We start from the raw sequence: 23,055 nt of genomic DNA on the forward strand, positions 1-23,055 counted from the left end.
GTCTAGTGCGAACCTTAAGACAGTCTTGAGGGAAGTTCTTACACGCATTCCTTCTCCTATCCTTATGTGCCCGGCAATGTACTCCATAACCGCATTAGTTAGTAGCCTGGGGTATCCTGATCTGGAATCATACTGCATCGTCACTGGGTTGCAATGCTAAACCCTGTGCCCAACCGCCCCCTTTGCGGGTCCCCGATTGGCGAGCTATAAGCAGCAAGGGCTAACGTCCCCTATACAGATCCATCAAGGGGGAATGCACACGTAAGTCAATGGCGTATCCTGTCCAATAATCTCCTCTGAATTAATATTGAACAGGGCTAATGACGAAGCTTGGCATTTGCTTGACAGATAGTTATCAAAATGGCTAATAGTCCACACGTGGAGAAAATGAACACCTGGTGCAGGAACCAAGTTTCAGCTTCTATTTTCCCATAATCGAGATAAATATCCGGTTCGGCAGGTCCTAAGAACCTTAGAGCTATTTGTGGAGAAGTGAACCAGCTTATCATACATCCCATCCGTAGGCTTTCGGGACCTTTAGGACAAGAGTGATGCTGCGGAGCTGAACCGAGCAACAGTATTCGGCTGCCAAACGGGCTCGTTTCCGATGTTTTTTCTCCGACTGTGAAATTTTAGGGTGAACCTGGCCTTGTGTGGTGCATATGCTGTGCAGGTCGATTCCGTTATAGTACATCCGTTTATAGGAAGAAATTCCAGTAGGTGAACTGCCCTATGAGCTTAGGTATCAGAACTATTCATCTATAGTCAAAGATGTCCATGAACACTCGTGGGGAGGTCAGGAATGTGTTGTAAACGTCAGCCTCGGAGGCTTAGGGTATTTCAACTGCGGATCATGGCCCGTATGTGATCAAATTGAGCGACGTCGGGGTTACCAGATCTGTCGTATCCATGCCACTTTCTACCATCCAGGGGATGGTATAGTGTGTCCCCCTGATCGAACCCACTGTGGAGCATGTTTAGTTGACTCTTAGATGCATGGGTCTGCTTAAAATCTTTGTTTTTTTAATTTATTTTTTGAATAAGCCCTATAGGGGTGTCATGTTGGAATTGAGATACAAAAGGGTGTGTCCATTCCATCATTTAGCTTTCTAGACCTCCAAAGCTGTCTGGCCCGAATGAAGCCATAATCCCTTTTCTATTATCAATAATTGTGTCTGTTAATACGTCCAGAATTTTCTTCATATTCTATAATAATCTTTCATCATGGCGTTGTCCCAGTTCAGTTCCACAGAAACCCTCAGGGATCCTGGGGTCACAGACAAGTCGATTAATTCAAGCCCTGATCTCTCACCTCGGGATGAGAAAGGCTTCTCGATACCGTCGACGCCAGCAGAGTCAATCAACCTTGAAAGCCAAGCGCCTGAATCACCACCATATCATGTGTTCACTCGGTCTCGCAAATTGTTGATGGTCATTATTGTCTCCTTCGCTGCCATCTTCTCGCCGCTATCTTCGAACATCTACTTCCCTGCGCTTTCTGATGTTGCAGAGGTCAGTTGGCTTGAGTAACAGATTTGGATATTTCTTGCTAACGGAATTATAGGAACTCAATATCTCTATGTCTCTAGCTACTTTAACCATCACGGTCTACATGATTGTTCAAGGTCTTGCCCCGAGCTTTTGGGGTTCTTTCTCCGATGTACTGGGCCGCCGTGTGGTCTTCATCGGAACATTTGCTGTATACATTGTTTCCAACATTGCTTTGGCCGTCTCTAACAACTATGGTGAACTTATGGCTTTCCGAGCGCTGCAGGCTGCCGGAAGTGCCGCCACCATTTCAATCGGTATGACACATTAAACATGCCTATTTGTGTATTAGCTAATGTGCCTAGGTGCTGGTGTCATTGGCGATATCACTACTTCAGCGGAGCGAGGCAGTCTTATTGGTATTTTTGGTGGTGGTAAGTAACCCCCTACTCAGATATACTGCTATGTTCTGGGCTAACAGAAATCCAGTCCGCATGTTGGGCCAAGGAGTTGGGCCAGTATTTGGTGGAATTCTCTCACAGTACCTTGGATTCCGATCAATCTTCTGGTTCTTAGTTGTTGCATCCGGAATCAGTCTTGTCTCTATTATGTTCTTCCTCCCGGAAACACTTCGTTCCATCGCTGGCAATGGCACTGTTCCCCTCAAGGGCATCTATAAGCCAGTCATCTACTCCATTTGTGGGCAGAGACACGCACATGAAGACTCAATCCCCTCCGGAAAGAAGGGCAAGGTGACCCTCAAGACCGTGCTCGCACCCCTCACCTTTCTATGCGAGAAGGATGTCTTCATCACCCTGCTATTCGGCAGCATTGTGTACACCGTCTGGTCAATGGTCACTTCCTCCACATCCGCCCTATTCGAAAAGCAATACGGCCTGAATTCAATGGAAGTCGGCCTCACTTTCCTCGGCAATGGCTTCGGATGCATGACCGGCTCCTACACAATCGGATACCTCATGGACTTCAACCACAAGCGAACAGAACGAGAATACTGCCAGCAGCACAATCTTCCAATCGAAACTCGCATCAACCTAAAGAGCCACCCCGACTTCCCCATCGAGTACGCCCGTATGCGCAACACTTGGTGGATCACCGCGATCTTCATTGTTTGTGTCTCCGTCTATGGAGTGTCACTCCGCACACACCTTGCAGTCCCAATTATTCTACAGTTTGTCATAGCCTATGGCTCCACCGCTATCTCCACCATTAACAGCGCCCTCGTCATCGACTTGTATCCCGGTGCTAGCGCTAGTGCCACGGCAGTCAACAACCTGATGAGATGCTTAATCGGTGCGGCTGGTGTCGCAGCTTCTCAGGCTATTATCGATGCTATCACCGCTCAATTTGCATTTCTCATGCTCGCTGGCATCACCATCGCTATGGTTCCTCTGCTCATGGTTGAGATGAAGTGGGGCTATGGATGGCGTCTTGAGCGCCAAGAGCGCCTTCAGAGGAAGGAAGACTCGGTCTGAATGAGGACGATCGATATATACCCGGAGTGGGAAAAAAAGGCAATATTGAATATAGAAGCGGGAAAGTACATATTTGGACACGGAAGCCTATCACGACTTGATGATTTGGGTTTGGCTACTCAGCAAAAAGCGGCGCTTATTTTGTTTCACTTCTCACTTATATCTTTTGGCGATTATTTATTTTTGCTTCAGCTGCACATATTTATTCAGAGAGAAATAATACAGCTTCCTTCGGGCAGCCTTACGCTTTCAGCATGGTTTTTAAAGTTTTTTTATATGAGGATAGACAAGTGTCGTACAGGCCGTAAACAACAATCGTGTTGCCGACAATAACGGCCACTTTGACCTTATATGTTACCATCCTCTCCGCCTTCCGAATTAGTATATGTACGCCTTCTATAGACCTCATATTTCTTGGTTGGACGTGTCTTATTGTGATATTTTAGGTGACATCAGTCTATCAATGTCAATGCTTTTTACGAGTCAATCAATCAGGCTCGAACCTAATACATTGATGTAAGTCGTCATGTCCATGGATGCTCCATGTGGTTTTCTGCCAACACCAACACAGTGAAGTTCCGCTGGCCGCTCTTGCCCTCCGTACACTCTTCCCAACATCAGCTTCCCTCATGCGACGCGGGACTTCGCTTTCTTTGTGACTAACCACATTGCAATTCTGCACATTATCTCTAACCTCAATACATTTAACATTTTCACTGAGTAACGCAGTCCTGGCCATGGAGTCTGCCCGGAGCCTCTACAAAAATGACATCGATTTTGCAGCCTTGGCGCTGCAATCGCGCGACTTCGCCAAGCAGTATGTGAAACGGCGTCTGCTCCAACAGGAAGACTGGCACTGATGGTATATAGCTTGAAACCAAACAGCCAGCTGGACTTTACTGATCCGGCCGCCGTCCGGTAAGTCAGAGGACCCTAATACCTGACATTCTGAGAGTGGATCTGATCTGCATCACGCAGACAACTTACCACCACCCTCCTGCAACAAGATTTTCACCTGGAAGTCGATATCCCCGAGGATCGACTATGTCCACCGGTACGCAGATATTGAAAATATTCAATGCAGATGTATTGACTTGATTCCCAGGTACCAAATAGGTGCGTCCGAATGACGGCTTGGACTATGCCCGCACGTATCTGACAACTGGATAGACTCAACTACATCCTCTGGTTACAAGACCTCCTCGACTCCACAGCTGGAGGACTGCACGAGGGATATGTTCGAGACCGGGAGGTCGTTGGCCTCGACATGTACGTAATGACTCCCTCCGATCTCTGCATCATGGCTGACAAGGTGAAGCGGAACGGGATGCATCGGTATCTACCCCTGCTGGGTTGCGCGACACGACCACGGTGGAACTTTGTAGCCACAGGTACGTCTTTGAGTCCGAGGATCTTCAGAATCCACTGATCAACTCGACAGATATCGACTCGAACAATATTCGCACCTCCCAGCATAATGTGGCCCTGAACAACCTCGAATCTCGCATTCAAATCGTACATTCTGACCCCAACGGGCCGCTCATCCCGCTAGAAAAGCTGGGCTGTCAAACGTGAGTCTGCCCAGATTTACGACCTGCTAGAATCTTACCTGACTATCCACCAGCCTTGACTTCACCATGTGCAATCCACCGTTTTACACCTCGTCCAACGAGTTGAAGCAATCTGCCGAACAGAAAGAACGAGAGCCCTTCTCTGTGAGTGTCACTAGTTCTTCACTTCCCTGGTCCAAACTACCATACACCACCACATGTCACTTACATACCGTATCGTACTAACCTATGTGAAGACATGCACCGGCGCCGAGGTAGAAATGGTAACCAGCGGCGGAGAAGTAGCTTTCGTGAAGCGAATGATCGACGAGAGTCTCCAGCTGCGCGAGCGGGTCCAGTGGTACACATCCATGCTCGGCAAATTGAGCAGTATCAACGCACTGGTGGAGATGCTGATCAAGCACGGTATCACCAATTTCGCAGTGACCGAGTTCGAACAGGGAAGCAAGACGAAGCGCTGGGCGGTGGCATGGTCATGGGGAGACAGAAGGCCTGCCATGGTAAGTCACACTTCACCAAATTTTACTCGGCACTTGTGTTTTGTGCGTGCCAATCTAACCGCTAGTCTAGAATATTGCACGTGGACTACCCGGCTGCCCGAAGAGTCTCTTGCCTTTCCCTGCTGATTACACATTCACGCTACCACCCGGTACGTCTATTGACACAGCCACTGCTACCATAAATGCAGAACTTAGCTCGTTGCCTTGGTTCTGGACGTGGGATCAGGCACGTTCTGCGGGGACGGGATTCGCTGCTGAGAATGTGTGGTCGAGATTCGCCCGTCGGAAGATGAAACTTGCCGGTGAGGAGGATGCGGCTAAATTGAAGGCCATTCCAGACCAGGTGGCACTTGGAGTACGTCTGCAGATACGGCTGGTCCGGGGCCAGAAACCCGAGGAGAAGGAGGTGAAGGTTTTAGTACGCTGGGCGCAGGGGACAGATACCGTCTTATTCGAGAGCTTCTGCGGGATGGTGAAGAGGAAGTTGGAATCAAAGTGATTCCCACGAGATTACGACTCTAGTTAGACGCGGTTATGAATGCCTCGATTCATCAATCAACATGGGGTTTGAATAATGTGAACTTGATGGCCCTTGCATGTCTTAGCGTCTCCTCGATTCCCCGTCTTTCCGCCTGTTCTTCTTTCATCTTTAATATTTCTGAATACACCTCTGCTCTCACTTGCTGGGTACAACGAAAACCTTGGGCAAACACCCAGAATTTTACTTGAAGGTAATGACGCGGGTTCATTGAACTTACTTTGATATGAAAAAGACTAAAGGTACGTAGGGGTATAAGCAGATCCCAGCGGCGAGAACCCAAGCCCCCCCCCCCCCGATGAGGACTACAGAATATCCGACATCATTCTGTGGGACGGGTTCCAGTCACAAATATCCATTGGTCTCCAGTACACTCAATAGCCTCCCGTACATGGTTCAGCAGGAAGAAATCCCTAGTCAAACCCATCCCCTTTTGCGCTTAGTATAGAATGCATATAGAAAGGATTGACTTCATTTGCCATCTAGAGGAAATCGTAATGCTCAATATCATCGAATTTGTAAACATTTGCACCAGATGAGCAAGCCACTCTATATGATTCATAAACAGCATCAAGGGTTGTATGTACTAATTGCCTGTAACCTCGGACTGCAACTCCTTCAAGCGCTCCCAGCCTTCCGTTCCATCCCAGAATTCCTTGCCCTTGCCCATGATTCCTCTCACGGCACTGCGAGACTTAAACCGCCAGTCCTTGGCAACAAGCTCGGCCTCTTGATCACCCTCAACCTTCTGATCTTCACGATCCATAGGACCAAACTTAGCATACCCATCCCTCACAAGCTTCTCCGTAGCCCGCACAACCTCAAGCCAGGGCTTCTCATCACCCATCTGGAAAGCACCCTGAGCATTAGCGGCAATAGTAGCGCGCCACGCCTTCTCATGGGCCTCGAACGCCTTAGAAGGCCGGCCACGGAAGACCTCAACGCGAGCAACAATCTGCCACAGCACCGAGGAGTGCGTGATAAGCGGGACGACATGCTGATCAACCAGTGAGATGATCTGGCCAGGAACAGTACCGGTGCGAACAATGGGAGCTTCGGATGGATCATCAGAGCGAATAAGCAACTCCTCGTATTCGAACGCCACGTTCAGGAAGTCAACGAGCATAGCCAGGATCGCCACATCAACGCACTTCTCGCCGTTCTTCGCGCCCACGAGCTCGATAATGCGCTTCTGCGCGGTAATCACATCGCGGAATGGTGTTGCCGGCGGTGGGATGGACGCCGCGACTGTCAGGACGTTATCCCAAATGCGGGCGTCAGTGCCCTTGAGTTGCGCCGCGCGTTGGAGAGCTGATAGAGCCTCGCGCTTGCGCTTGTGCGGGTCGACTTCGGCGGTGGAGACCTCACCGGTGGACTCGTCGATGACCTCTGGGGCCGGCTCTGGGTCGGGCATGCGCAGCATCGCCGCGGCAAGGTTACTCCAGGCTTGGCCGTCGGTATCGTCGAGTTGGACGGTGCGGGTGAAGGTATCAGTTGCTTCTTCCCATTTCTGGAGCTCGAGCTGCACGCAGCCGAGAGCGAACCATGCGCCCTGGTTCAGGCGGTTGATGTGCAAGCTCTTCTTATAGGCCATCTCGGCATTTTCTAGTTGTGGTGGTGTGGAGGTGAGGTAGTGGCGGGCTAGGGAGCGCTGGGCGCGGGCGTATCTTTCTCCGGAGACCTCCCAGGCACGCTCGTACATCTTTTCGTCCTTGTCGATATCGCCCAAGATACAGAGCAGGCGTGGGGCATCTGCCGGTAGTGGTGACCGCTCTGGTCCGTCGAATTTCTCATTTTCATCATTTTCATCAGGGCCGGTGGCTTGGTAAAGCTGGCGGCGGATGATGTTCTTCGCCTTGCCTTCGCGCTCGGTGGCGGCGTAGCAAAGCGCAGCCTCAGCCCACATGTGTAGTCTCTCGTAGATCTCGAGTGCGGTGCGCAGACCACCGAGATCAACCCAGCGCTTGGCAAGCTCGGCCTCGAGGCTCCAGCGTGTTGAGAAGTTTAGGATCCAGATGTGCTCAAGTCGGTCAGCGGCCGGGGCAGAATCAGACTGCTCAGGACGCGGCAGGAAAGTTGTGGGGTCGCCTGATTCAGTCTGAGCGGCGTCGTCGCTAGTTGCGGTATCAGCAATGACCTGATCCACCAAAGCCTGCATCTGCAGCACGGCTCTTTCAACAGTACGGGAACGGTAGCCCTCTACTCGACTGCGGACTAGAAGTGCCTGGGTATAAATCTGCCAGTTGGAGCTGCCGCCATCGAGCACTCGAGTGGCGTAGGGGTTTGTTTCCTCTCGGGTGAGGCCATTCTCAGGCGAGGTGTTAGTAATCGCAGATGCTAATGCGAGTAGGAGAGCAGAGTCAACGGGGTTGAGGATGGGCTGATTGTTGGCATCAATAGCACTTAAAGATTCAGGCACCTTATCTTGAATTGCCAATGATTGTTCGTCGGGCTTTTGGTCGGAGAAAGAGATGGCCTCGAGAAGGGTATCGTCGTCCAAGTTTAGGTTCTTAGGCCCAGAAGGCTCCGAAGATTGTGATGTTTCATCGGCACTCTTAGCCAGAACGACCAGCTGACTGATATCACGGTCTTGGAATTTTGTCCGCTTGCCCATCTTTCCGGTCAGAGCAAACTCGAACCTCCGAACCTTGGCCGCCTGATCAATATCTTCCCGTGCCTTGGCATCGAAACCGTGGTGTGTGTGGATGATGGCCCTTTCCAGCAGGAACCGACTCCTCTCGTCTGAGTTCAACTCAGCCTTATCCAGAATTTCAAGATCCTTGTAGATGACATCCTGGAGAGTACTCGTGACCTCGGAGAGCATTTTTTGGTACAGGAAGTTGGTGCGCATACGTGCGGTCTTTGCTACAAGCGGCCCATCACTGCTCGTATCGGCCAGCAGAGCCTTAGCAACAGCGAACAATTCCGGGTTGGGTGTGAGCTTGTAGGCAGCTTCTCCATCAAGGGTTAGGTCACGGATAATCTTTGCCCGCACCGCTTTGAGTGTTGTGGGGTCGGTACGCAGAATAGAGGGCAACACAGCCTCGGCTGAGTTGAATTCGAGGGGAGGACCGGTGACGTTGGATTGTAGGAAGCTGAACAAGGCTGCTAGTCCGATGTGCAGGATTTGCGACTGTTTTTGTTCCGTGGTCAAGTCATCGGTAGACTGGAGGGCGGCGCGGGCCTGATCGGCGACGAAGGTAGTATATGAGATCTCGCCGCTTGCAACCTGAGCAAGTGATTCGTCTGAGGCATCGTGACCCAGCACCTTGTGAGTGAGGGGCAGGTTGAGGATCGGGAGGATGTTGTCGGACGTCAATCGGATTGGATCAATGCGGTCTTTGAGAAGCGACGCAGCATCAAAGATGCTGTCCAGATTGGACGGATACGCAGGGGATTCAGCCATGTCAAATCCCTCCAGTAACCTTTAATGATCTTGGAGTCGAGAATGTGCCCCGCGATCTTTTTCGATTTTTCTGGCTTATCGATAATGTGTGGATAACAGAAGTGCGTTGTATTTAGATCAATATCAGGATATCGCCAGGAACGGAAATTATTGCCACACCCTGCTTACAGCGGATCGCATCTATTATTAATCCAACCTCTCTACCTAGGCAGGAGGTCTTCACTTCTAGGGCACCTGAGTCGGGTTTGAATGTCCAATTTGTTGTGGTGACCTATATTAAACCAACTCTTGCTTGCATTCAATGAGACGAATGTGCGTGGTCCTTGAGTATACGATTCAAGCCCTCTCGCTGCACGCAACCGTCAAAATGGAAACTCCTAGCCAACTCTTCCAGGTCCTTCTCACTGCTTCCTCGGAATAGTTCAGCAAATTCATCCACAAACGATGCCGCCAAGAAAGTATAAAACACATTCCGCATGACATGTAGTTCTGTATTCCACGACGTGGGATAAGTATTCTTCGCAGTTGGACTAACGCGGTCAATCCATTCAAGCAAAGGCTTCACAGCTTCCTCAGGTTCGGACTTAGGCCGACGGCCCCATTTATCCAGCCAGAGGTCCCTCTTCTTCTCCAAGAAAGGCTTGAGCGTCTTGTTCCACTTGCTCTCGGGATCCGTATAGATCATACCCTGCAGACCAATGTCCTTGTAGAGCCAGATCGACCAGCTGATGTTGTACTTGTCGTAGATACGCAGCTGATCGCCAAGGAGGTTGTACCGCTCCTGGTTAACAGTCTCAGCATCAACGTCGAATACCTGATCAGCGTAGACGGGCCCGAACTCCCCGTTCCAGACGGGGGGTCTTGTTCTCGCTCATGAACTGCGCTTTGCGCAGGTACCCGCGTTCAAGTCGCTCTTTTTGTTCGGCTGTGCCTTTGTAGCGATCGCCGGTGGGGAAACCCATTGACTAGAGATTAGATGGTGTTAGAACACTACACCCGATGTTCGTTCTCACAGGCTCAGAAAGGAATATGAAACTCACCGAGTAATCATGCATGGCATACACGCTGTTTGGCAACACCTCGTCAAAGCCCTTCCACTCCATCGCAAACGTGTTCCCGTCTAGCCACAGGATATGGTCCGGGTCGATCTTGCGAATTGCCTTTTCGACACGAGCATAGAATGCGGGGAGCCGAACATGCTCAGGATCGCAAGGTTCGTTGAGGGGGTTGTATCCAGCAACCCAAGGATTGCTTTTGTACCTGGCGGCGATCTGCTCCCAGAGCCAGATAGTCCGGTCTTGGTGGTCCTTGTAATCCCAGAAAGCGGCATAGCTGGTAGGATTGTCGGAGTGCCAGTCTGGATTCTGACCGCCAGGGACGGCATGCATGTCTAGGATGGTATAGATCCCGTGTGCTGCGCACTATACGGTGTGATTAGTCCATTTCTTCGTATTGCCGACTCCACGCAGAGATATGAAGAATACTGACCAGGTCGACGACTCGGTCCAAATGCTTGAAGCCAGATTCCTTTAGCACGCGGGGATTCATATCGTCCTCGAAGTGCCGGTAGTTGAAAGGCAGACGTAGACAGTTCAGTCCTAGCTCGGCGAAGAATTTGGCATCCGCCTCAGTGAAGAAGTACTCGAGCCATTTGTCGAAGAAAAATTCGTATTTCTCTTGTCCTAGGACTCGGCGCATGGCGGCGCGGTGCTGGGCTTCGTGGCCTGCGAAGCCTGTGATGAAATTCTCCATACTTCAAGACGACATGTCAGTTTGGAGACAGGGGAATAACACAATTTGATCGTTTGCATACTTCATCCATCCTCCAAGAGCAGCTCCTCGCATCACAACCCCCTCTCCATTCCCATCGACGATAGTATCGCCCTTCACGCGTAGGAAGCCGGTGGCCATGTTGTTGATTCAGTAATGGAATGGCAATTGTTACAAGCTACAACGATGTCTACAGAGGCCAACAGGAGGTGCTACCCATGGCTATAAGTACTTCTCCGCAGCAGCCTATTTATCCGAAAGTCCAGCAAAGAAAAACGCGGGGGATGGGCTAAATGTCTCGGCAGCTAGAACGTGGCTTGAAGCCACCAACCCCAGCAGCCAACTCGGCTAATATCGCAACATTTAGCCTACACGTATATGCAGCCAAGAAATCTAATCAATTGTACAAGAATTACATTTCTCATAAATAACAAGACATGTGCCAACGGGCATGGATGCATGCCACCAGGGTATTTGTATTCAAGTGAAGCAACGCCGTCCAGAAAAGCCGCCTAAACGCTCAGAGAATAATGCAAGAACACACTGAACTACCAGTCCTGCCCGCGATCCCGCATCAGGATCTCAATGGCTTCATCCTCGGGGACGGGATTATCATTCAGTTCCTTGACGCATTGCGTGAGCCCCTCCGCGGCTTCATCGACTTGCTCTGCCGTCCAGCCGGTGCATGCCATCACCATGCGTCGGTAGTTCTGTCCAAGAACCGCGTTCTTCGCTTTCAGACTATCGACTTCAGCTAGTATCCTTCCGTTGAATTCTTTGTAGCATTGGGCCTGGCGCCTAAGCAGATCTGTTGCTGGCAGTGAAGCCAGGAACCCGACTTGCTGTTCTGAGAACCCAGACGCTGGGTCGAAACCCTCCGGGAATAGGGCATCAAATGTCGCCACATCAACACCGGAATCTCTGTCGGCATCACCCACAACAACCGTCCGGGTAGCGTCCAATCCTGGTGTGTTCTGCACTGTGACTAACAGACCCTCAGATGAACGCTCCAGGTTTTTGATGCGCCGGTCTAGCTCCACGCGCTCAGAACCCTTGCGTCTGAGTTCATCATATTGCTTCTGTTCGATCTGTCGAGCTTTGGCAGACTCGCGGATCTTCGAATGCCAGTGATCGAAACTTTCTTGTTTTTGTGTCAAGCTCGCAGCTAACTCTCGGTCAATTCCCCCAAGTGTTTCCTCGACCATTGCGCTGATTTGAGACATTGCCGCTAGATTTCACGTGAGCCAGAATGAAATTATCGGCGGGAAGAGGTACTTACCATCAAGAATCTCTTTCTTTGACTTCGCCAATTGATCAATGAATGTGTCACTCCGATTGGCCGGTTGTTGAGATTGGGAGTTTCCGTCGACCATATCGACACCCACTCCGTAGTCTGCAGGACGGAGGCCAGTATGGTTTGGAATGTGAGGATCGGCACCCACTTCCAGGAGCTGCGGGACAAGGACTGAGCGCGCACGTCCTGCCAGATTAAGGGCCGTATCGCCCTGATCATCGCGAAGATTGACAATCTCAGAGATGAATCGACCCAAAGAAATGACTTCTCCGTGAGTGTTCCCGTTTGGCGCATGTCCTCCATTCGCACTCGGGGCAATACCGCCATGACGTACAATAAACTCGAGAAGAGCTTCTAGATAGTGCTTTGCGGAGACATGTCCGCCCCCACCAGTAGCAGCCATCATGGCAATATGGTGCAGGATGGTACGTCCGCTGTAATCGACCATGTCAATGGTAGGGGCTAACACCTGCAGCAAACGTGGGAAGCTCCGATAGTCGAGGTTGTTCCGAGTGCCCACGGACTTTTGCAGGGCCGTTTCTCCAGCACCGTTGACTCGCGATATACTTACACCCTTGGCTACCAGCGCATTGAGCAGTGGCATGCGGGCAAGCATCGCAGCCCAGTGCAGAGCATTGTTTCGGTACTCATCAAGGGGAATTTCAAGATCATCTCCGGTCAACTGCAACAATGCCGGGTGATCCGTGAAATCCTTTGTTCGTTTATCGAGGAACAATGTCATAATGAGCTTCATCTTTTGGAACCTCTCAGGAGTAGAAGCTGGCGCGAGGGACTCGACGCCACGTTTCGAGCCATCATCAATAGGAGGGGAGGAAGATCCATGTCTTGATAGAAGGAGTCGTTAGGTTCTGTGGGTGTAGGTTCGTGCATGGATAGATTGGACGGTTCTCGAGTAAGACCGATAGAAGGGCCTTGGTGCGAAGCAGAGCGCATGCGTTTGCGGGGAGGTTCCGCAATGTCATCGTTGTCATCTTGCACTTGATACCGATTTTGCAAGCTGCCAAACCCGCTGTCGGACATGCTGTACATGCTCTGCTGGCTGCTGAACGCAAGTCCAGATTCCTGGCTGCTCATCTGCTGCGATGGCTTGCGAGCCATGCTGGGCCGACGACTGTTAGAGCTGGGCGAGTCGAAGCGAGCTTTGCTGAGGGCATTGACTGCGGTAGCGGCTGTTCGCGAGATATTTTGGAAGAAAGTTCCCTGCTGTGGCTGTGAAGCGCTTCGATTCTCCCCGCCGTTGTAAAGACGCTTGCGCTGCGCGGCCATTGCTTGTTCTTTGGTGGGTGTATCTATCGTTGATCCTTGGGCAGGAGCTCCGGAACCGTCAGGGCTCATATCGTACTCCAGCAATGGCCGGAGCGATTCTTCAACGTGGTACTCTCTACAGAGTTCAACACCTCGTTGGTAGTTAACCCACGTCCCCTGGTATTTTCCGTAACCGCCTTGTACCTTCTCGTGTTCACCAGCCGCAATTTCTTTCTCGAGGGTTTTCGTTCGTCTCGCTTTCACAACACCAGCGACTTTCAAAATTTGCGTGGCGTTCAACCAAGAGTCGGATCGACGTTTCATCACAGCAACACCGTTCACTTCCATCTCATAGACAGCGACATTGGAGTAAACAGCCTATTTTAGCCTCGTTAGTGGCATGCTCTGCGGGTGTGGATAAAGACCACGCACTCGGTAAATCTGAGGTTTGTACTCGTCTTGATATGACACTACCGGCCCATAGTCATTGGCTCCGTCGTATCCACCAAAGCTACTTCGAGGGAGTCCGTTGGGGTAACCGAAAGAGGACATCTGAGATCCTTTCGGGGGCGGAGGAGTTGCGCGAGGGGTGGAGGAGAGGGATTGCGAAGCATTCAACATGTTGTAGGCCATTCCATTCGACCCTGTACTGCCCTGTGAGTATGACATGCTGGACCTCCTATGAGATGTCAGCCTACAAATCGGGTAATGATGGGGTAGAAGTACATAGCAAGGGGAGAAATACCGAATGCCGATTGGAATGACGCGAGCTCAAGGAGGCGCGTGGCTAACCCTCTGGAGGGGAACCGTAGGCCAGGCCAAATAGCATTCAAAGCCACGAAGCCGAACGGGGTGTCAAGTAGGAACTGAGATATTAAGATCCGAGGGTCAATGCAAGGCAAGGCAATGTTCGCGGGGTTTGGGGGGGAGAGACTTCGAAAATGGCGCGTCGGAGTTCCCGTGACACGCATTTCGCCAAGGATTTCGCGTTTCTCCGCTTTGGGATTTCGCTTTTTTTCATCTTCTAGGTTCCAATAAAATAAGAGATATCTCTAATGGCCATACCACAACCTCAGCATTGGGTTCACAATCTCTCAACCCCTCAACAATGGCGCCATTTATTTCGCGCTACGCTGCGCGAATGTACCTACCTCCCTGACCCCATCGCTCGCAACTACATGAAGAACCATATCATCTCCCGATATCGAACTGTTTCCTCCCGTTCCCCCAAGGCTGGTCCTCAGGTGGTTCACGCGGCAAGAAATGCATTGTCGGTTCTGCGGCGAGCAAACGATGGCTATTCACGGCCTCTGGAGAAGGTGTTATTACTATCGTACGGTCGCACTGGGAGACGGCGACATGAGCTGCTGGCGAAGATGTTAACGCCGGAAATTCCCAATGACTCTAAGGCTCTCAAAGAACTACTCTCTCGACCTGCTGATTTCAGTGATGGCTGGGAACCACCAGCTATTGTGAAGAACCTCGCAGCGTCTCAAATGCAGAACACAGTGGTTACAGCAGCCCGCGTCAGGCCGTTGATCAAACAATTGGAACCTCCGATCCCCAAGCAGGACAGCTGGGGCAAAGAACTGGCCCAATGTCGGAAGAAGAATATTCGGCGACAATGGTACAACAATACATTGTGTAGTCTGCTTCCACCATTACCAGAGAAGGATCTCCAGACGCTTGAGGGACTCATATCGGGGACTGTGCCATGGGAACCTATCAAAAGGAGAAGCTCAAAACCCCAGGTTTCCCCGACCGAGTCTAGTGGCGAGCTCTTCAGGTTACTGGCTAGGGGGCCTGAGAAGGGTACCACTTTTGCCGAATATGCCAATGGTCGGCCGCATACAATTACAGTCAGGCTTATGCGTCGTCAATGGAGACGTCTGTCTGCTCTTGTGCCACGACAGTACTGGAATCCGATATCGCAAAAGTGGCGCTTTTTATGGGATTCACCAAAGGAAATCCCTCGGCTGTCCTTTGATCTCGACAGTAGCATCGACCCAGAGGCCTTTTTCAAAGAGTCAATTCAGGCGAAGGAAGACAAGACTGAGGCAGATCAACCCTCTCAATAACAAAATATCAACAATGTAATAATACACGATTTGGAGTCCACCCATGGCCCTAGTCATTCCCATGTTCAGGTGCTCTGTGTACTGAAACGAAGGGCTATCTCTCGGGCAGAAATGCAAGCTAACAAGCACTCCAGGATATCTCACCAATCAAGGCATAATTGCATGATTCAATAATTCAACTTTGTGAATGAGCCGTCATCTCATTAAGAATACAAATTGCACATAATAAACGTAACGCGTTAAAGCTCTCGAGTCCCCGAGACGAGAAGCCCAAACGAACCGCATGCTACAGGAATGGGAAAGGTAGCAGAGAACAAGACGGGGTATACAAATGTGAAGGACAAGACAAGTCAGCGTAACCAATCACACCAAAAAAAGACGAGACAAATCAGTCGCTGTCAGACGAGCTGGAGCTGGAGCTGGAGCTCGAGCCCCTTTTCTTGTGCTTCTTATCCTTCTTATACTTCTTGTCTTTCTTGTGCTTCTTCCCACTATACCAGGGTATGAACGGTCAGTCTCCTCTCAATGCAAAAGACCAAAAAACGAATAGTGTAAAGGGCAAGACTCACAGCTTATTAGATGCCATGTTCGCACCAACAGCACCCAAAACAGCACCGCCCGCAGTACCAAGCACGCCATGGCTAAGCTTTTTGCCCACGAACCCACCTGCCGCGCCACCAAGCAGCGTCGACCCGAGGCCCCTCTCACCCTCTGGTCCTACAGGACCAGGCTGTCCTTGCTGGTGTGGGGGTGCGCCGCCATAGTACGAGGAGCTCTCGCCGCCAGTTGCCGGGTACTGCTGTTGCTGAGGGGGGTAGGGCGAATGGCCGCGATCCAGGGGAGGCTGTCCGTATCCAGGACCGCCTTGGGGAGGGTACGGACCCTGCTGGTGCTGTGGGGCATACCCCGGGTAACCCTGGCCACCTTGTTGATCATAGGGTCCTGGGTGTTGGCCGTATTGGGGCTGACCGTACGCTTGCTGGCCCTGCAGCGCGGAAAGTTAGTATGTATGTCCACAATACGAGTACGAGAGGAGAGTGAGAGTTTTGAGCCGCGTGCAACTCTGTTCTGTGCAACAGTATGTCATGTGCTTGGTGCATAAACTCACCTCCGGTGGGTAGTAGCCTTGTTGTTGTTGAGGGGGATAGCCCTGCTGAGGGGGGGTACTGTTGACCTTGCTGGTCATAGTAACCGGCACCACCGCCGTATTGATTCTGCGGGGGTCCACCGTACGACATGTTGATATCGGGGAAATAAAAGTTGGTTCTTGGGTAGGTGTTAGGTATGATGATAATTAATAGTCAGGATGCGTTCGACAGGAAGGTGAGATCTGGGGCTTACCTGACAATAAATACACGGCGTCAGCGGGGCTCGCGGGGCTGAGCGGGAAATTGAGCACCGCCTCTCAGGGGTTCTGGGATTGACACAGCCTCCTTGCCGTGTTGAAATGTGGCTTAACCTTTCTTTCAGCTGAACTGGATAACCAATGAGTACGGGAGTATGTCGCTTTACGTTTGATTGTGGGCCTTTCTAGTATTTTGGCATTCGGCATTTGTCCAAGGCAGTCAATGCCAAGACTGTCGCCCCGCAGTTGACAGGCTTCTCTGCAAGGAACCCGAGAAAGCATTCCTGTTTTGGTAGGTATTTATAGATCGGGAGGGATTTAGAATGGCAATAATCAGGTAGTATGTCCAGTCCCTTATGCATTCGTTATGGTCCTTCCAACTTAACAATTTCTATGCTAATCACAAGATCCACTACCTTGATGTTCGGTAGTATCAACTTGATATTGGAACCATAATCAAGCAACTTGTTCTTCAAACACTTACACCTGTCAAGTACGACCAGGTTAATGGTGGGTGAGTCCCAAGAGATCTCGGCAACTAGATCAACCTATATAACCCTACCTACCTACCTAGGTACCTAGGTAATCCTTGTCTTACATCACCAACCCAGGCCCCGCTAAGCACCTCGGACCCTACATACATATATACATATGTAGAGAACCTCAGGAAGTTCGCTGATAACTATCTTATAACCTCACTTGGACATTATACCTGCCAAGGATTTCAACTGGACGCTTTCTACCCTCCAGGCAGGGCCTCCGAATAAGGAAGACACAATGAGCTCTCGTGAACCGCACCTCCTTCTACTTCCCTGCCTATTTCAACTATTTCTCTTCGCAAACATCTCTTTCCTCTTCAGTCCCTCAACATCTTCTCAGATTGTTTTCTCATTTTCTACTACGAACCACTACCAGACTGAACAAAGACACATCACGATGCCGAAAAGAAAGAGGCAGTCTACGCGGTAGGCCCGCAAGAGAGAGGACTCAAAACAACTCATTGTTCCAGCAGCTGGGGGACAAAATAGAAGTTGAAGGATCAACTTCCGGCCAAGACGAGGAATCCCTCAGACTTCAACCATGGCCCCAGTCCCACTCGAGTCAGTGGAGCTCCCTAGCGCTGCTCGTAAGTCATTCTTTGAAGGATTTCTCTAGTTCCTTGATGCTTCTATAAGGCTGGAACTAATAGCTAATAGAGAAGGTGGCCCAAACAAACAAGTACCTACGTCTAATCCACCCAGAATGAAGCAGCTGCGCGCTGCATTATCAACAACATTGTGTTGGGCATGCTCGACAAAGCTGTCCAGTGTCCAGACCGTGGCCAATAGCCTTGGAATCTTCAGACCGAGATACCCTTGACCTCTCGTCCGTTCGCCCTGAGAGAAGGCACACCAGGCAAAGGGAGCCTGCGACTATCTCCTACGGTATGGAGAGACCCGCCGCCGTCCCAGTTCATACGTCTGCAAGACTAGGGCAAGAGCTATTCGCCATACTTGAGGAAGACCAAAATCTCTTTCCTAGTGACCACCTCGTATCTTAGGAAGCTCTGTTCACAGTGATGCCAGGTCATCGGCGTGATGCCATTATTGGCATTTTCATCAACCATTATCACCTCACCTCAATGCGCCTTTTCAACTACTCTGGGGATTTCGTATCCCGTCCATCACCAAGAACTCAAGAAAGATATGTGGCTAAGGAGCCTGAATGGTGACTGTCGCCAACCGATATCTTTGATGGAATGGGTCGTGGGACATGGTTCCCAACTCTGGCCCTTGAAGTGGCCGTTTCCGAAACACATCGCCAGCTATGCAAGGACGCCCAAAATGCCGTCCAAAACGATGTCAAAAAGTCGAGACGGGATACTTCGATTCGATCCAGTCCGGGCCGGTGGGTACCTCCTCGAGAACCTACAAAAGATCACTCGCCTAAGGGAAACAAACTGACCAATTTGAGTCCCCGTCCAAGAAAGGCAGGACAGAGGAGTTACAGGACTGGAAGAAGGTTACGACCTTCCCAAAGACCTCCGAGAAAAGAAGGATCAGGACTTCACCACGAAATTATGATTCTTGCCTATGACCAACCACTGGTACGAAAGTGTAGTAAAGAGTATGACCAACGTTATCTTTTAACTCTCCCCGGGGCCACTCCATAAGAAAATTAAGATCGACAAACCCTACGCCGTAAATCGGCGACTTTGCCCATTCAGCCGTGTGCTCCGCGGAAGTAGACACTCGTGGATATATAATATCCGAGGGGAAAAGGACATCAATAGCAAAGTGAAATAGGATTCAGTACATGCAGAGTAGCCAAGACTCCGGGTCCGAGCGCAGTGATAAGAAGCTTTCTTGCCAATAGCATGGCATTTATTGGCACTGCAGCCAAGAACCTCTCGCGATCTCGGATCTTGTCGTAGGTTTAGAAGGCTGGGGAAGAACCAGTGAAGGGAATCATGATAACTGGTTCAAGCGAACTCTATACCCCGTATCCCCGGATACTTTTGGTTCGGAGAGAAGCCGAACATGTGGTCACCCCTCATTCCAATGCTTGGCAGTCGACTATCCATCTGGGCAAAGTCTTACTTCAGAGAAGCCCTGCCAAGAAAATACAGGCCGGATTCATTCCAAAGGTTAACGAGTTTACATATGTGCAGTTACCGATTATGTGGTAGATGTTTCTCTCCAGGGCTTAAGACCGGATGAAAAAAGTCCCATACTCTACCTTAGGTGGTATGTGGCTTTGCCTTAAGCAAAACCGGCTCTAAACCGAATCCCAGGGCCTATCACGGCCCGGCTTACAAGTCTAAAGAAGTACGGAGTACGGCTATTGTGGGCTTCTCCTAAATCTTTTTCCCTTCCCTTTTAGACTCTACACCCCGGGTTTGGCCTAAGCAGAAAATCCAGAGTACATAAAGATGTCTTCGGGTTGAGAAATGAAACCAAAAGTGATCCAAGTGTTGTACCTGTCTATGATGCGACTGTCAGATGCGGTCATCCGACGTATCCGAAAGCACGTACCGAAAGAGAGTACAAAGTTCTAGGGAAAGTCTAACGAAAACCAATTTAGAAGGTCGTGAAAGTAAAAAACACAAAGAATTCCATAAAATGATTCACATAAAGCATACTGAGCTTAGTGGCTTGCATCAACCTCCGTTCACCGCAGAAAACCGTGGCATTCCGGAGTTGGAAGGTTTTTTTCTTCTAACTTTTTCCCCACGGGGGACTCTTGTTTTCTGGGGCCCCCATAAACGTATCATGATCGGCAACTGAGCTTAGGTCACCCTCATTCGTGCCCATCCCCGATTCCAGATTGCTGACCCGCATGGCAAACGAATGGGATCACATCGTATCCCTGCATTCGGCGGGGACCACAGACGTCTGTGGTCTTTCATTTGATTCCTTTCGGTCCTTGGGATGCCCACTAGATTCGGTCACCATGGAGGTGGGGAGGAGGACCCGCGCAGTATTTAGAGCTGCGCTGAACCCCCCCATGTTTTGACTTGTGATCTATCTTATTTCTCTTCCTTCGGACTTTGCGGCACGATCTGGCTCTTACTCTCCGATTTACCGGCTCCAAGATCCTCAGCAGTTATGGATGAGGCAAAGCCTCAGTATGCGGCGACACCCTCGCCTGATGTTGAGGAGCATATGAGTGTCGGCCGCTACATCTCCACTCGCATTTCCTCTCTGGTGCCTCCGATGAACCCCGCGCCAAACCCGTTCAAGGCTCTGACACTGCTCAACCGGACTCAGTGGCTTAATTTCACGGTATGTCGACCTCCCTGTACGGCTGGTGGACAAGAAAAAGACTCGGCTAACCAACATAACCCTACAGGTCGCATTTCTTGGATGGTCTTGGGACTCTTTTGACTTCTTCACCGTCTCGCTGACTACCTCCGAACTTGCTGAGACATTTGATAAATCCGTAACCGATATCACATGGGGAATCACACTAGTGCTGATGCTCCGATCCGTCGGCGCAATCACCTTCGGAATTGCCTCTGATCGATGGGGCCGCAAATGGCCATTCATCGTCAACCAGCTGCTCTTCGTGGTCCTCGAGCTCGGCGCCGGTTTCTGCCAAACTTATAAACAGTTCCTGGCTTGTCGCGCCTTGTTCGGAATTGCCATGGGTGGCTTGTACGGTAATGCGGCTGCTACCGCGCTAGAGGATTGTCCGCCCGAAGCCCGCGGTATCATTTCAGGACTCTTGCAGCAAGGGTACGCTTTTGGATACCTGTTAGCCACGGCTTTCGCCAGAGCTCTTGTCGATACTACCCCGCATGGCTGGCGACCTCTGTACTGGTTTGCAGCCTGTCCACCAGTCTTGATCATTATCTTCCGGTTGTTCCTAGGTGAAACCGAGACTTTCCGTCGGCGCCAGGAAGCGCGGCAGGAGGTGCGCGGAGGCGTTGCGGCGTCGTTCGTGTCAGAAGGGAAGGTTGCACTGCGGCGACATTGGCTGATCCTCATATACCTCGTTCTGCTTATGGCTGGGTTTAATTTCATGGTATGTGCTTTGCTTTCTATGAAGTAATAGTAGAAGCTAATGTGGAGGACTAGTCGCACGGATCTCAGGATTTGTATCCGACAATGCTGGAGAACCAGTTCGAATTCTCTAAGAACGCAGTCACCGTCACACAAGTCGTCGCCAACCTGGGCGCTTTGTCAGGTGGCGTATTATGCGGCTGGGCTAGTCAGATCTTCGGCCGGCGGTTCTCTATCATCGTCATCTCTATCGTGGGGGGTGCCCTGCTCTACCCCTATACATTTGTCGAGAATAAGGATGTCATAGCTGCTGCCTACTTCGAGCAGTTCATGGTCCAGGGTGCATGGGGTGTCATCCCCATCCATCTGATGGAGCTATCGCCAGGACCTATCCGGACCTTCGCTGTCGGCACTGCTTACCAGCTTGGAAACCTGGTTTCCTCCGCTAGCTCGACTATTGAATCAACGATCGGTGAACGCTTCCCGCTGCCTGGAACTAAAGAAGCTCCCCACCGCTACGAGTATGGTAAGGTTATCTGCATCTTCATGGGCTGTGTCTTTGCCTATGTTATTTTGATTACAATTGCTGGGCCAGAGCGGTTGGGTCGTAACTTCGACGCTGAGCATGATGCGGATCTCCAGGAGGTTGCTGCTCACCGCGGTCTCAATACTAAGGAGGACTTCGGGGATGATCCCGAGAAGGCTAGGACTTCGATTGTGCCGTAGACCTGCTAGTGGGTTTTGAGAGCTGTGTGATATGTGCGCGATGACTGATTGCTTTGTATTTCGGGACCTTCGAACGCCTTAAAACTTTGTGGCACAATGTGGAAGGATCTAGAATGAGATAATTGGATGTGATAATTGGATAAGACAATAAATTGGCTTCTATGGACTCGGCCTGTAAGGAGATGGTCAGCGGGCATCACACAACGGCTTTGATGCACATTAGTAGATGGTCTGTCACACCAAGGATCCGAATCTGCTTAATTGATAGTACTCATTCTGGCAAGCCAGTCTTAAAGTGAAGGATATCTTCATTTCCTTGAGGGTGACAGTGGGGCATAGATGAATCAGTACCCACCTTTATTGGATGTGGAGATGATGAACTGTATGATTCTTCGTGAGATCTGGCGAGGACAGGACTAGGGAAAAGGGTACATAGAAGACAACCTTGGAAACATAGCAAGCATGTGACCTGTAGGGAGGCTCTTCACAGTGCAGGGATTCATCCTACACTCCCGCACTTGTACACTATTCACATTCACACCCAAGTTTTAATTAAATTAAAGCAAGAATACAAGCACGAGCTGAGATAAATAGTGGTAATTACAGACTACATATGTAATTAGATAGTTGAGCAGGTACACTACGTGTTGAATACGTGATGCTATACTATGTAGGTAGTATAGTACTGTCAGTCACGTCATTCCTCCTGATAATAGAGTCATCCAAGTAAGAAGGGAAATTAGGGGTCTACAGGTATATCGGACCAGCTAGTTTCAAGTCAAATGATCCAGGGTTGTGATCTCTTATCTCTTGTCATTTATACGGAGTGTTAGTTATGCTAATAAGCACTTGGCTAGTCTCACTATGTGGCATACGCGCGTCCTGCAGGAACCTTATGATGGGATACACGGTTGCCTGCAGTGGCAGTCCCAGTTCCGTCTACACATCATACATTGAGGTTCGCCTATATTTCCATCAAATTCCTATTTATATTAGCTATAAGATAGAATATAATATGTAGGCCATTCTGGGCGTAAGCTTGTCTTGTCATGGCTTCAAGCTTATAGGACTATGTACTAGTTCTTGGTGCCAAGCC

General features: G+C 50.4%; 8 protein-coding genes across 8 annotated transcripts; 4 read left to right on the plus strand and 4 right to left on the minus strand.

Moving 5' to 3' along the window:
- Window positions 1–1,224: 1,224 nt before the first annotated feature.
- On the plus strand, window positions 1,225–2,981 carry N7519_007461 (uncharacterized protein; the record flags this gene model as incomplete). The annotated part of the gene is made up of 4 exons (XM_057294237.1): window positions 1,225–1,512; window positions 1,565–1,805; window positions 1,854–1,922; window positions 1,978–2,981. 4 exons carry the CDS (start codon window positions 1,225–1,227, stop codon window positions 2,979–2,981), a joined length of 1,602 nt encoding a protein of 533 aa, XP_057149048.1.
- Window positions 2,982–3,718: 737 nt separating this feature from the next.
- N7519_007462 (DUF890 domain protein) lies at window positions 3,719–5,551 on the plus strand (the record flags this gene model as incomplete). Its single annotated transcript, XM_057294238.1, has 9 exons — window positions 3,719–3,798; window positions 3,852–3,899; window positions 3,960–4,035; window positions 4,087–4,097; window positions 4,152–4,372; window positions 4,423–4,552; window positions 4,606–4,696; window positions 4,789–5,052; window positions 5,123–5,551. The coding sequence occupies 9 exons, from the start codon at window positions 3,719–3,721 to the stop codon at window positions 5,549–5,551; spliced, it is 1,350 nt and encodes a 449-aa protein (XP_057149049.1).
- Window positions 5,552–6,176: 625 nt separating this feature from the next.
- Window positions 6,177–8,996, minus strand: N7519_007463 (tetratricopeptide repeat protein; the record flags this gene model as incomplete). The annotated part of the gene is made up of 1 exon (XM_057294239.1): window positions 6,177–8,996. One exon carries the CDS (start codon window positions 8,994–8,996, stop codon window positions 6,177–6,179), a length of 2,820 nt encoding a protein of 939 aa, XP_057149050.1.
- A 298-nt stretch (window positions 8,997–9,294) lies between these two features.
- N7519_007464 (glycoside hydrolase family 5 protein) lies at window positions 9,295–10,907 on the minus strand (the record flags this gene model as incomplete). The annotated part of the gene is made up of 5 exons (XM_057294240.1): window positions 9,295–9,810; window positions 9,836–9,961; window positions 10,037–10,417; window positions 10,485–10,749; window positions 10,810–10,907. The coding sequence occupies 5 exons, from the start codon at window positions 10,905–10,907 to the stop codon at window positions 9,295–9,297; spliced, it is 1,386 nt and encodes a 461-aa protein (XP_057149051.1).
- Window positions 10,908–11,314: 407 nt separating this feature from the next.
- On the minus strand, window positions 11,315–13,995 carry N7519_007465 (putative APSES transcription factor (MbpA); the record flags this gene model as incomplete). Its single annotated transcript, XM_057294241.1, has 4 exons — window positions 11,315–11,994; window positions 12,046–12,905; window positions 12,965–13,704; window positions 13,759–13,995. 4 exons carry the CDS (start codon window positions 13,993–13,995, stop codon window positions 11,315–11,317), a joined length of 2,517 nt encoding a protein of 838 aa, XP_057149052.1.
- A 386-nt stretch (window positions 13,996–14,381) lies between these two features.
- N7519_007466 (uncharacterized protein) lies at window positions 14,382–15,404 on the plus strand (the record flags this gene model as incomplete). Its single annotated transcript, XM_057294242.1, has 1 exon — window positions 14,382–15,404. One exon carries the CDS (start codon window positions 14,382–14,384, stop codon window positions 15,402–15,404), a length of 1,023 nt encoding a protein of 340 aa, XP_057149053.1.
- A 388-nt stretch (window positions 15,405–15,792) lies between these two features.
- On the minus strand, window positions 15,793–16,590 carry N7519_007467 (putative glutamine-serine rich protein MS8; the record flags this gene model as incomplete). The annotated part of the gene is made up of 3 exons (XM_057294243.1): window positions 15,793–15,895; window positions 15,974–16,389; window positions 16,513–16,590. 3 exons carry the CDS (start codon window positions 16,588–16,590, stop codon window positions 15,793–15,795), a joined length of 597 nt encoding a protein of 198 aa, XP_057149054.1.
- A 3,746-nt stretch (window positions 16,591–20,336) lies between these two features.
- On the plus strand, window positions 20,337–21,959 carry N7519_007468 (sugar transporter family protein; the record flags this gene model as incomplete). Its single annotated transcript, XM_057294244.1, has 3 exons — window positions 20,337–20,513; window positions 20,581–21,255; window positions 21,309–21,959. 3 exons carry the CDS (start codon window positions 20,337–20,339, stop codon window positions 21,957–21,959), a joined length of 1,503 nt encoding a protein of 500 aa, XP_057149055.1.
- Between the last annotated feature and the right edge of the window lie 1,096 nt (window positions 21,960–23,055).

Source organism: Penicillium mononematosum (assembly GCF_028829835.1).
Source record: "Penicillium mononematosum strain IBT 11891 chromosome Unknown utg000003l:1.0-8172316.0:1.0-8177699.0, whole genome shotgun sequence".
Taxonomy (NCBI): domain Eukaryota; kingdom Fungi; phylum Ascomycota; class Eurotiomycetes; order Eurotiales; family Aspergillaceae; genus Penicillium; species Penicillium mononematosum.